Source organism: Paroedura picta, chromosome 2, assembly GCF_049243985.1.
Source record: "Paroedura picta isolate Pp20150507F chromosome 2, Ppicta_v3.0, whole genome shotgun sequence".
Taxonomy (NCBI): Eukaryota; Metazoa; Chordata; class Lepidosauria; order Squamata; family Gekkonidae; genus Paroedura; species Paroedura picta.
Genome location: NC_135370.1, coordinates 136,076,032 through 136,089,752, shown reverse-complemented (window position 1 = coordinate 136,089,752; position 13,721 = coordinate 136,076,032). Strand labels below are relative to the sequence as shown.

The 13,721-nt window shown below is 41.1% G+C and overlaps 1 protein-coding gene across 3 annotated transcripts in view; it reads right to left on the bottom strand.

The window, feature by feature from the left end:
* Positions 1-13,721, bottom strand: part of FMN1 (formin 1) — a 212,106-nt gene that overhangs the window by 43,158 nt on the left and 155,227 nt on the right. For all 3 annotated transcript variants that reach the window (XM_077322951.1, XM_077322952.1, XM_077322953.1), the window contains one exon: positions 8,160-8,252. In XM_077322951.1, coding sequence (XP_077179066.1) covers positions 8,160-8,252 — 93 coding nt within the window. The remainder of the gene's footprint in view (positions 1-8,159; positions 8,253-13,721) is intronic.

The following is a 13,721-nucleotide window of genomic DNA, read 5'->3' as shown; positions in this document are numbered from 1 at the left end:
TTAGATATGTTAACATCTTCTGTAACAAATTATATAAAGTAAGGCTTGTTTTTCTTACTGGAGGTTATATATGGACAGAGCACAGCATCTTGAAGAACTAGCCATCACTGCATGGGAAAGTTTGAAGACAGGGAGCCCCTTACAAATAGGCAGTACTTTATTTAAAGCAAAAAATACTTGCAGATGTTGACTGGAAAGCAGCACTGATCACGACATTTCCAGATGAAGAAAATTTTCAGTTTTTTTCCTAAGAGGGTTTTAAATTTGGTTTAAGGATTACGAGTAAGTGGCCTACACGGAAGTTTGTATGCTTATATTTGCCAAATATTGTAAGGGCACTATGCTATGAAACACGTCATCATGCTAGGTTTCCACTAATTGGGGGGATACCTTAATTAGCACTACACTTATTTATGGAATTTCTGGAAGAAGATGAGATGGTAGCAGTGGATGGCTGGGACATGGGAGTTCCAAGGCTAACCAGCATAACATATTTATTTATTTATAGCTGTTTCTGGATTCACCATATTGATCAGGCACAGAAGCTGATTTTGCTGACAAGGGGCAGTACAGGTGGAGGATTTCCCTCCAACCTTGTTCCTGAGACCCCAGTGGGAAGCTATTAGGAGTTGCACATGAAGTTCTCTGAACAGCTCTACATAGAGAGGAATTCCTTCTTGGACTTGTATCAAAAATGATTGATTGACTGGGACTATTCACCTGATGGTCCTTTGCAAGAAGGGAGATTGCCCTTATCTGACAAATCAAGAGAATCAAACAAGACAGCTGCTCTGTAAGCAGCCATTTTTTGAGGGAGGGTGGTGTGTATTGTAATGCCTAAGAATCCTAAGAAAGAAAGAGCATCTTGTGGCACAGGTTGGTAAGGCAGTGACATGCTGTCTGAAGCTCTGCCCATGAGGCTGGGAGTTCAATCCCAGCAGTCGGCTCAGGGTTGACTCAGCCTTCCATCCTTCCGAGGTCGGTAAAATGAGTACTCAGCTTGCTGGGGGGGGGGGGTAAACAGTATTGACTGAGGAAGGCACTGGCAAACCACCCCGTATTGAGTCTGCCATGAAAACGCTAGAGGGCATCACCCCAAGGGTCAGACATGACTCGGTGCTTGCACAGGGGATACCTTTACCTTTACCTTTTAAGAATCCTGGATTTGCGTTACTGTTCCAGAAAATCACATCAGCCACCCAAACTAGTGAAATTCATGTATATTTTTAGCCTTGGGAATTCAGAATTCACACTTGTAAAACTGAGCCAAATAGGCATTCAGTGAGCTAGAACATTTAACTAGGTAGAAAAACTTTGTATTTTTATAAATGTTATATGTGTAAGGGAGGAATGCAGACCCTACTATTGTGGTACTATGCCAAAACAATAATTGTCTAAGGTAATAATAAAGTCTTAAAAATCACAATCAATTTTCATAAAATTATTTACCAACGTGTAAATCTATGTTGTATCATTTCTAGCTGGGGAAATTTCTGGAGATTTGGGATGGCATATGGGCAGAATGGACTTTTGGAATAGAACTCAGTACGGTTGTGATGTCACATGCTGTAGTGTCATGTAAAGATCAATTGTGAGCTCCTCCAACTCTTCCCATTCACTTCTTCCCAGAAAATTCAGTTTTTAAATTCACCACCTCATATTACTTCACCCTTTAAAAAAAACGTGTAAGTCATCTAACACCTTGATCTTAATGCTGGTTAATTGTCTTAGTCTCAAAAACTTTCAGAATCTTCAGGTTTCTTTTGGGTTTAAGGGGGAAAGTCTAACTGAAGAGTCATAGGAGAATACCAGTCAATAGTAGGCCATTTCAGAAGTACAAGTTCTAGACATCCACTCCCACCAGCAACTCTAGGACTTCAGTATCTGCTATACTCTGAGGTATACCATAAAGAAGAAATGATTGTAACCTAGGGATCAGTTTTAGTTATGCCAGGCTCAGTTTTGAGGCTGGTAATCCTTAACACTATTTTGCTCCCATATATATTTGGGAAACAGCCTCCTGGGAGGAGACTGCCCGGGGCCCTGTCCGTCCAGGTCCACCCTGATTGGCCCTCCCCCTTCAGCTCCCACCCTCCCTCCTTGCCTGCAAGAAGCCTTGTGGCTGCAGCCTCCATTGTTGCCCACAAGGAGAGAGGCAGTGACAGGGCTTTGTGGCCCACAGGTACCCTCCTGCTGGGAGGGAGCCGGGGGGGGGGAGTTTGCAGCCTCCCTGTGGGCCGCAAAGCCCTGTTGCTGCCGGTAGGGAGGGGGGGGGGCTTTCAACTCCCTTTAGCTGCTTTGTGGGTCAAAGGGAGCTGCGGCCACCCTCTCACGCCCTCCTGCCTGCCGCCCCTTTCAAAGCCCACTTTTAAAATGGCTTTGATACTACTTGTGGTATAAATGTGTACATCTTTACAATATATGGTGAAGCAGAGCAACACTGTAGGAAGTTGGAGAACATGTGCTGCTGTCTGAGTCAATCACACTGTTAGTATTAACTTTTATTTAATAACAAAATACTGAAAAAAGAAAATCAGGTCTCATTTATGGATGTTAATTTTGTAAGCTATGTATAAGCTGGTTAGGGGACACAATAGCAGCTGTCTAAAGAGATTTTGAATGTTCTGAATGGGACAAGGTAGAAGGACTACACATGAAAAATTGTTTTATGGTTTCCAGCTATGCTGGTTACTGGACTAATGCATACAATGTATACATTTCTAGGAACAGATTACTAACAGAGGCAAGAATCAATTGGACAATGGAATAGTTTGAGGTAGTTATCATTTTCCTACTTGATCACGTTTGAAGCTAAAATAATTATTCTGAGCTTTTAGACTACTGTACTGCTTCAGCAGAGCAGCCATTCTCATTATCAAAATACAAATATAATACAATATGGAAAAAAAACAAATTGTTAGCTTGCAGAAAGCAGCATTAGGAAAATATTAGCAAATACTTCTCCATATGCTTTTAGTTTGTTATTTAGGGTTGCTTAATTTGGACAGAAGACTGGCATAGAAAGTTTAGTGAAAGGCAATATATATCAAAGTGCGGGAGACTGCTGGTGTTAATGTGCACATATACACAGCACTTTCTGAAATGCACTTACTGCTGGAGCCATAAATATAAACTGCTAATTAAATGAGATGAAAAGACCACCAGAACAGACATACCCAGGACTCAAACAGTCCCACTGTGGAGGCCTTTTCTTGCAGGTACCCTGCTAAGTTTATTGCGAAATTTAATACTTATATTACATTATTTGGAAACTTATCATTAGTGAATGCTTGAAATACATGATGAAAAAATTGAGGTCTAGATAAAAAATAATGAAAAATTTAACACAAATGCATACCTCAAATTTGAAGAAGAATGAAATATTTATTAGATGTTAATAATATTTAAAATAAATAATATTTATTTATTAGATGTACATCAACTACAAATAGTTTTGTAATTTTACATATTAAACTTCCTTTCTCAATAGCAAGTAAACTTATATGAATTTGGGAAGAACTGTCAAGCTGTGTCTGAAGAGCGCATACATTAAGATGTAGCAAACAGCTATGTTTTTTTGAAGAACAAATAAATTGTAAATATACCCAATCACAAAATAAAATCGAGTCACTGTGCATGAGATTTCTCAGACACTTGGTTCTAAATTGCTTAAGACTTAGTGAGAGTTATTGCCCATTTGGGAATATCAGTTTCCTTGTATCGGCACCACAACAGTTACAATTGGCTCTGCTTTGCCTTTGGAGCGTCTCATATAACTGCCATGACAATATGAGATCTGTGTTCCTAATTGTAGTTCATCATGTCTAGAAGTGCAATCCAGAAAAAAGCTGAGTGTATAAAAACTTGTATTTAGGGGAATTTGACTTGGCATTGTTCCTCAGCTATTTAGCAAAGATTAAAATACTTCTAAGCAATCTAATCAAGGATAAACAAGGTGAAATAATTTAATTAGCTGATATTTTAGAATATTAGTTGGCTGCAATGCAACTAAAGTTTATTACATTTAACTTCTGTTGGTATCAATGAAACTTCAGTGGGATTTACTCCCTGATAAATGTGCATAGAATTGAAGCTTAAATTACAATTGTGTTAGAGCCATAATTATTAGAAACAGCACCAGAAACTTATAGCACCAGAAGTTATATTTAAGTTAAACATAATTATATATGTTTAATATTGTATACAATAACACCAAATAGGTTTACAGGTATATATTAAAAATTCTCCATTACTTCTGTAATTCTACTAACTTTTTTGTTCCGTTACCTCCATATAAAGAAGCAAGACACTAATATATGATTTAACTACTTTTTAATGGCTGCTGATATGTATCAGTGTGAGTTGCCACTGACAAACAGCCTACCGCATCTACCAGCATTTCCATAAAATCTACTCCGGCTCTACACTTACCCAGTGTTACTACTAGCTTCACTTTTTCTCACTCACAAATAAAACATTCCCATGAGGTGTTAATCTTCAGACCCCACGTGCCACTCCAGCAAGAAAGGGCTCAGTTGTTGCTGCTCAACCACCAAAGGCATTCCCTCCCCCCAGTCCACCTAGTTGTTCAAGCCAAACATGGGTTATCTTATAAAGAGATCCCCACTTTCCCCAGTCCATCTCATTAGGGTGCTTGCCAGTGAGCCCTTTCCATTACGTGATGGAAACCTGGACCAGGGATCGTGAAACAGTTGCCCTCAAAGAACTAGCCCCTGCCGGGTTCTCTGTCTACCATCAGTCATGGGCAGTGGGGCAGGAAGGGGGAGTGGCAATCCTCATCCACGATATAATCTCCTTCAGAGCCCTCAATGCACCTTCAATATACTGCACACTCAATGCAACTCTAGATGCCCTGCCAGCCCTGCTGGAGGCGGTCACCACCTGGACATTACCTAGACTATTAATTATGGGGAACTTTAATGTCCATGCGGAAGTACCATCCCCTACCAATGGGCTGGATCTGGTGTCAGGCATGGCGACACTAGAGCTCCCGGAATTTGTTGTTGGCCCTAGCCACCAAGCAAGCCACATCCTGGACCACATTTTCAATGCAAGGTTGCATGTGGTTCTAGTCACAGCTTCTGCTATGCCATGGTCGGACCACTGTGCCCTTAAGACCCGGCTAAGGTTGCCACCTTCCCCAGTTGGGCACCAAGGAGATTTCAGCTCGCCCACATATGGATCCAATCGGAACCCTGAATGCTCTGCAGGGCTCAATGCTTCCCAGCATTTCTCTAGATGGACTGGTCAGCAACTGGCACAACAGAATGTTGGATGCCCTCAATGAGGTAGCTCCCAGATATTCTCTTCACCCCCATCTATCAGCAGTGTTTGACACAGTCAATCATGAGTTCTTAGCTCACTGCCTTTCTGACATTGGGATAAACTACAAGTACAACAATATAGGCTAGATATCAGGGAAAATTTTTTTCACAGTCAGAGTAGTTCAGCAGTGGAATAGGCTGCCTAAGGAGGTGTGAGCTCCCCCTCACTGGCAGTCTTCAAGCAAAGGTTGGATACACACTTTTCTTGGATGCCTTAGGATGCTTTGGGCTGATCCTGCGTTCAGCAGGGGGTTGGACTAGATGGCCTGTATGGCGCCTTCCAACTCTATGATTCTATGATTCTATATGGGGGACAACCCTCAAATGGTTGATCTCCTTCCTCTGGAGTCACAGACAGAGGGTAGAAATAGGAGAGATTGTATCTAATCGCCACCAGCTCACATGTGGAGTCCCACAAGGAGCAACCCTCTCTCCTATCTTATTTAACATCATCATGTGCCCTCTTGCTCAGCTGGTGCGGAAGTATGGGCTGGGCTGCCACCAATATGTGAATGACACCCAGCTCTTCCTCCTGATGGATGACCACCCTGACTCTCCCCCAGAATTCTAGCCAGATGCTTGGAAGCAATGATGAAGTGGCTCAGGCAGAGTTGTCTGAAGCTCAACCCTTCAAAGACGGAGATCCTGTGACTGGGTAAGAAGGGACCAAGTAAGAAGGTTACCCAACATGGCCAGTATGCAACTAACAGTACCCTATTATGCCAGAAACCTGGGTGTGATCTTCGATGCCTCCCTCTCTATGGGGGTACAGGTCACAAGAGCAGCATGGCAGGCCTTCTACCACCTACACTAAACCAAGCTACTAGCACCCTACTTGGCCCCAGAACACCTACCAACAATGATCCATGCGATCTAGACTGGATTTCTGCAACTCACTCTATGCAGTCTTACCCTTATCCTCAATCCGGAAACTACAATTGGTTCATAATGCTGCAGCCAGGATCCTCACAAATACATCATGGGCATCCCACATCTGGCTGGTACTCCAACAACTCCCCCAACTGAATTCTGGATTAGGCGTAAGGTTCTGGTAATTATCTTCAAGGCCATACATGGTCTGGGCCCAGTGTACCTCAGAGACCGTCTCTCTGCCTATACCCTCAAAAGAACACTATTCTCTGCTACCACCAACTGGCTAGTAATCCATGGCCCCAAAGAAGTATGGCAGACCTCAATAAGGACCAGAGCCTTCTCTGTGCTGGCCCCCACCTAGCAGAACGAGCTCCCTCAAGAGATCAGGGCCCGGGTTGAACTCTCTGAATTCCACAGGGTTGCAAAAGGGAGCTCCTCCACCAGGCATTTGACTGAGGTTAATCCAACTTCAAAACATCTGACCTAAAAAAATCTGGTGGTCCCCCTCAAGCCATACCCTCCATAATCCAAAGGATTCTGTTCTCCCTAGAGGCTGTTCTATTGAAATATTTAATGAATTAATTATAGTAAGCTGTTAAACTTATATTTATTTATTGTTAGAACTGTTACTGTCATGTTATGTTGTGACTGTTATTTAATATAATGTTCTATGTTTCCTAAAATGTTCCATGTTAACCACCCTGGGCCGTATGGAAAGGGCGATATAAAAATCCAGTTAAATAAATGAATAAAACTAGTTATGACCTAAAACTGTCAAAAGACCAGGCCTAATAAAGAGATTCTATCACTCTTGCAGATACCATGGAATAGCTCCCCCCAAGAGGCCCTCTTTCAGGCCAGTTTGGAGGAGGCTCAACAATTCCTGTTCAGCCCCTCAAAAGGTGATGATGGAACAGTGTTTGGGCCAAGGTGCAGCAAACTCATACTGCAAATAGCAGAGCTCTAGTTTCTCCAGCAGTCTTCTGATTAGTTACTCCACAAGGGAGCAAATGGCTCACATGCCTTAAAGTCGGGACTGACACAAAGCAGCATACTAGGCATGTGGGCTGGAAATAAAATTGGGCGTGTGTATATTTATATATATATCTATATCTATATCTATATCTATATCTATATCTATATCTATATCTATATCTATATCTATATCTATATCTATATCTATATCTATATCTATATCTACGTCTATATCTATATCTATATCTATATTTATCCGACCACTCCCAGCAATGCTGGCTCATGGCGGTTTACATATATAATTAATAAAAACCCTATACACCTTATCTTAAAACAGAATAAAACATTCTACATAATGGAGCCCTAGCCCTAATTAATCAATAATAAAATTCCAAAGTGCCACCTTAATATCACAGATGCTTTATAGTACAAGGTTCTGACCATGTTACTGAGAGCTCATTTCAGTTTTGCCCAGGTACTTTAAATGCTATAAAGAAAAAAATGGATATAATACAAGCTCTGCAATATGTTCTCCAAATCTTTGAAGAGTCCTAATTACATAATTATCTTCTGGGAAAGAGTTTCCAGAAGAACTGAAGGCCTTGCAAAGTTCTTCAGGGCCTTTAAGACAGAGCTCTTCCTCCAGCCCTTATGGGGATGAAACTAATGATTTAGATTAAGAAAAAAGGGAAAGGTAAGAACATAAGAAGAGCCCTCCTGGATCAGATCTGTGATCCATATTGTCCACCCCCATTTCACAACTAGTTATACTGGGAGGCCAACAACAGTGAGGCTGAGGCTTTCCATTGGTCTTGCATTAGTACTAGCATTAGAAGTAAAATATGAAAAAAAGAAAAAATGGAGATCCAGTCACAGATCTAAGCCTAGTGAATTAAGAGGCAATATCATCGAGCTGTATAAAGCATTAGTGAACATATAAATAAGCAGCTTTTTTAAATCACATACCTTTGAGGAAAAAAACTTCCAATTTATCCTTGAAGGGTTGGAGATGTTCTTCTGGTGAGTCTCTGAAAACCACTTTCATCTGCTTTTCACAAACTGTAAGGACAAGTTCAGTATTGGATTAAACTATTGTATGTATTTTTATATAGACTGAAATGACATCTGGACATTCACAAATATTGATACTTCATACTGCAGCAAAGAACTTTGGATTTAAATACATTTCCTGTAGAACAAGATTTTTTTCTGATCCACATCAACAGCCCCATTAATTTCGTTATCTTTTAAAAGATGTTTTAAGAGGCATCATAGGGCTGTATAAAGCACGAAGACACATATAAATAAGCAGATTTGGAGGGGAATGACCATGTCCTCATAGAATTCCTTTTGTGATGGGGAACCAAGGAAGTTTGTAGTCAGATGTGTTTGGATGGATTTTAAAAACTCCCATGGATAAGAATGCTGGAAGATGGGTGGGCTCTTCTTAAATAAAAGCTACTGCATGCTTAAGCAATGACAATTCTGGCAAGATATAAACATATCTTCCAACTCTATGCTTCCATGATAATAGAGTACAGCATATTTCATATTAGATTAACTTCATGAGCTGTCTGTTGCCATGCCCTGTAGCAGGATTCTTTACACCAGTGGCCCCAACCTTTTTAAGGCTGGGGACCGGCAGGGCAACTGCCCCGACCGTGCATCGCGCATGCGCGCTCGCGCATGCGCACATGCGCGACCGAAATCGCGGGCACGGCCCTAATTCCCTCTCCCCCCCTCCCGCAGTAAGAAGCTTCCTGGGCCGCAAGCATGCGGCCTGGGAAGTTTTTTACTGTGGGGGGGTGGGGAGAGGGAACCATGGCCCGGTGCCATGGCCTTCATGGCCCAGCACCGGGCCGCGGGCCGCAGGTTGGGGACCACTGCTTTACACATTACCCACCCACAAATTAGCCTCATCATCAACAAGGTTTGCTAACTCTAGGTTGGAAAATTCCTATAGATTTTGGGTGGTGCCAGGAGCTAGCAGAGTTTCGATAGGGGAAGAAGCTTAGAATGCAGTCCCATGATTTTTATCCTCTGAAGTGGCTATTTCCTCCAGGACAGCTGATCTTTGTAGTTTGGTGATCAGATGTAATTCTTGGAGAGCAGCCCTATAATCTGCACTAGGCACACATCTATACACTGTAACACCATAAGATTCAACAATGCACTTCAATCCAGAGGTGTCTATGTAGTTCAAGGACCAGTTTAGTAAAGCAATCTAGATGGCCCAAGTAATCCCAAGAAGGCATTAGAAAACTATAAGCATATTTCTTTTGTGAGTATTGACTATGATCGGAACATGCCTTATTTAGAAAACTGACCAGTGGGACTTAATGCTGAAGAAATCCATTTAGGAGCAGAGTGCCCACTTTTCTAGATGATGTGTAAATGGAGAAGTAAGCGAGAAAGTCTGCTTTTAGCATCCTGAAAATGTACTATACAAATTGTTTTAGCACAGGCTAGGCAGACTGCACATAATAAAAGTGAAAATCAACCTAGGTATAGGTATTAGATCTATGTTTAATATTATTTTGACAAAAGGAAGAAATGGGGCATGGAGGAGTGCAGAATAAGATGCTTCATAGGCCATGGTGCTTTTTCATGATGCACTGAACCATTTGTAAGTAGTGATACTGTCTGATATAAATTTTCATTGTGGTGCTATGTGTTGAAAAGGAACCCAAAGAACCAAACAGTTTCTGGTGTCAGTGCTAATCCAGTTAATATTTATTTTAATTAGCTCTAAAGCATCTGAAAAGTGCCTAGATAAACGGCTGATATACACTTATCACACGTACACAGAGGTGTATGCAGTAATGTGAGAAAGACCCTAAGGAGAGTGGTGGTAAGTGCTTGGATAAGTGCTCTTCGTTTGTGTAACTTAATATATTTCACAGTTGTGGGTATGATTTTCAGTGAACTACTCCCCACAGTCATTACTACCGATAATTGCCTCAGGGAATACAACAGCTACAATTTATGTAGCTGTTTTTGAAAATGGGAGGAATATCTACAGTTTTGTGGATCAGGAGATATAATAATACATACACATGAGATGTTAAGTCCAGATTTTCCTGATAGACTTTTAAAAAATAACTGTTAGGGAGTTTATAGTAATAGTAGCTGTGCAAAAGGAGAAACTGATATATTTATTCTAGTCAGTTGAGAAGAGGAATGACTGATAAGTGGCTCTAAAGGATTCTGGATTCTGAAAAAAATAAAGACAGATCTGTGAACTCTTAGAGCGGTTTGGAAGAAACCATAATTTGCACTACTGAGTCTTCATGCTCCTTCTAGGTTTCTCCCTTGATACAGAAATGTCCTGCAGTAAACAATTCATCCTGTGGCCACCATGAAATGATGGCTAATGTAAAGATAAAAATCCTTACTGAATAATGCATTGAAAACAAAACTGCCATATTTGTAGACATCTGTATGGTGTGTATGGCCACAGTTGTTAATATTGCATTCCATTTTGATGGTCCGAGAGCAAAAAGTGCAGAAAACAGACAACCAAAATTACCAGAGGGATAGAAAACCGTCCATATAAGGAAGGGCTAAAAAGTATGGGGCTTTTCAATTAGAAAAAAGAGGGACATTAAAAAGAATTATAAAACTTCACACAATGTCCGAAACGTTGTTCCCAAACACTGAAATTTTGAGGAACGCAATTAAATTGATGGACTTAAATTAAAGACAGCTGAACAAAAGTACTTCAGACAATGTGCAGTTTACTTGGGGAATTCACTATAGAATAGGGTGGACATTTCATACTAATGCTGTATCATTGAAATGTTTTGTGCAGTGTGTGCAGTTATCATGAGAAGTGGTCCATGGCCTGCTTTATAAATTTTCATCAACCACACAAGATATGAGGAAGCAACTCCTGCTGTAGATTTATATATTGAAATATTATATATTACTGATTACTGATGAAGGTCTTATAAGCAGAAACATGTGGTCTTGTTGATCATTAGATATATTCATCAATTGTATATGTGAAATATTTTGCATGTGAAATGAAATTATTATGGCTTATGTAAGACTATTTTGATGTTCTATGGAATATGATATTCAGACCTTATATTTTAAATCTTTGCCATTGTATTATTTGAGGAAGCTTGACCCTTGCTACCTTATCAGTATATTTTGGGTAAAGTTTTTCTTCCTTTTCCCTTTGATTGGGTAAGTGGCACATCCATGTCTAGGGGCAATTACCTCTGGATGTCATTCACTGGGGGGCATCAGCAGGGAGGATACGTGTCCCTACTGTGGATCTTACAATGTGTTTGTCAACCAGTGTGGAAAACAGGATGCTGGACTAGATGGCCCAACAAAGTTTCTTTTTATATTCTTAATCTATCTTGGCAGTGTAGCCCATTTGCTCTGGAGAGGTATGAAGTACTTTAATAGGGTATTGCTGAAGCACACAACATACATAGACTACAGCCAAAGAATGCCAGAGATCCCAAGCCAGACTCAGTGATATAAATGGCAGACTGAAAACCACTGTTTGTTTTAAGAGGCTGGTTGCTACACAAGTGTGGATCTCTGGTTCACTTGCAATAACACTATTAATATCCTGAACATTGCTTTGTGTGTGCATATTTAGCAGGCTGTGATACATAAACTCTGCATTAGAGTGCCACTCAATAGAAGGCAACATCTTAGTCCAGGGGTAGTCAAACTGCGGCCCTCCAGATGTCCATGGACTACAATTCCCATAAGCCCCTGCCAACATTGCTGGAAGGGGCTCATGGGAATTGGAGTCCATGGACATCTGGAGGGCCGCAGTTTGACTACCCCTGCCTTAGTCATTCCAGGCTTTTCCCAACCAGGATAGTCTGCCAATGAACAGGGTTTCCTTGTTCATCACCATCATTGGTTTCTGTTTCCTCAGCAAACCCCCCCCCCCCAAATCAACAAACATATTTGCAGCGATTTTGAAGGTCTTCAGATCATACACCCCATGGACTATAGGCAGATTCATTTTCAAATGAAATGCTGTTAGACACCTTGGATTTCACTTTTCTTTGGCTCTGGAAAGCATTTTGAATACTACTGGCATTAACAAATGTTTAACAGTACTGGTTTGGTGTAGTGGTTAGGAGTGCAGACTTCTAATCTGGCATGCCGGGTTCGATTCTGCATTCCCCCACATGCAACGATCTGGGGGACCTTGGGCTCGCCACGGCACTGATAAAACTGTTCTGACCGAGCAGTGATATCAGGGCTCTCTCAGCCTCACCCACCCCACAGGGTGTCTGTTGTGGGGAGAGGAATGGGAAGGCGACTGTAAGCCGCTTTGAGCCTCCTTCGGGTAGGGAAAAGCGGCATATAAGAACCAACTCTTCTTCTTCTTCTTCTTCTTCTTCTTCTTCTTCTTCTTCTTCTTCTTCTTCTTCTTCTTCTTCTTCTTCTTCTTCTTCTTCTTCTTCTTCTTCTTCTTCTTCTTCTTCTTCTTCTTCTTCTTCTTCTTCTTCTTCTTCTTCTTCTTCTTCTTCTTCTTCTTCTTCTTCTTCTTCTTCTTCTTCTTCTTCTTCTTCTTCTTCTTCTTCTTCTTCTTCTTCTTCTTCTTCTTCTTCTTCTTCTATTTATACCTTAAGATAGTCAATTCCAAAGTTAGTTTTAAATGGGGTAATTTGCTACAGTATGTGTAATTGTGTTCAAAGCTAGTGGTGGTGACAGCATTCCAGTTGAATTATTCAAAATCTTAAAGGACGATGCAGTAAAAGTGCTACACTCAATATGCCAGCAAATTTGGAAAACTCAACAATGGCCACAGGATTGGAAAAGGTCAGTTTACATTCCAATCCCAAAGAAGGGCAATGCCAAAGAATGTTCAAACTACCGCACCATTGCACTAATTTCTCATGCTAGCAAAGTTATGATCAAAATCCTACAAGCTAGGCTCCAGCAATATGTGGACCAAGAACTTCCAGAAGTACAGGCAGGATTTCGAAGAGGCAGAGGAACTAGAGATCAAATTGCCAACATACGCTGGATCAAGGAGAAAGCTAGGGAGTACCAGAAGAACGTCTACTTCTGCTTCATTGACTATGCGAAAGCATTTGATTGTGTGGAGCACAACAAATTGTGGCAAGTTCTTAAAGAGATGGGAATACCAGAGCATCTTATTTGTCTCTTGAGAAATTTATATGCAGGTCAAGAAGCAACAGTGAGAACTGAACATGGAATCACTGACTGGTTCAAAATTGAGAAAGGAGTTCGGCAAGGCTGTATACTGTCGCCTTGCCTATTTAACTTGTATGCAGAGCACATCATGAGAAATGCGGGATTAGAAGAGTCACAAATTGGGATCAAGATTGCAGGGAGAAATATCAACAACCTCAGATATGCAGATGATACCACTCTAATGGCAGAAAGTGAAGAGGAACTAAAGAGCCTGTTGATGCGGGTGAAGGAGGAGAGTGCAAAGGTTGGCTTGAAACTCAACATCAAGAAAACAAAGATCATGGCATCCGGCCCTCTCAATTCCTGGCAAATAGATGGGGAAGAAAT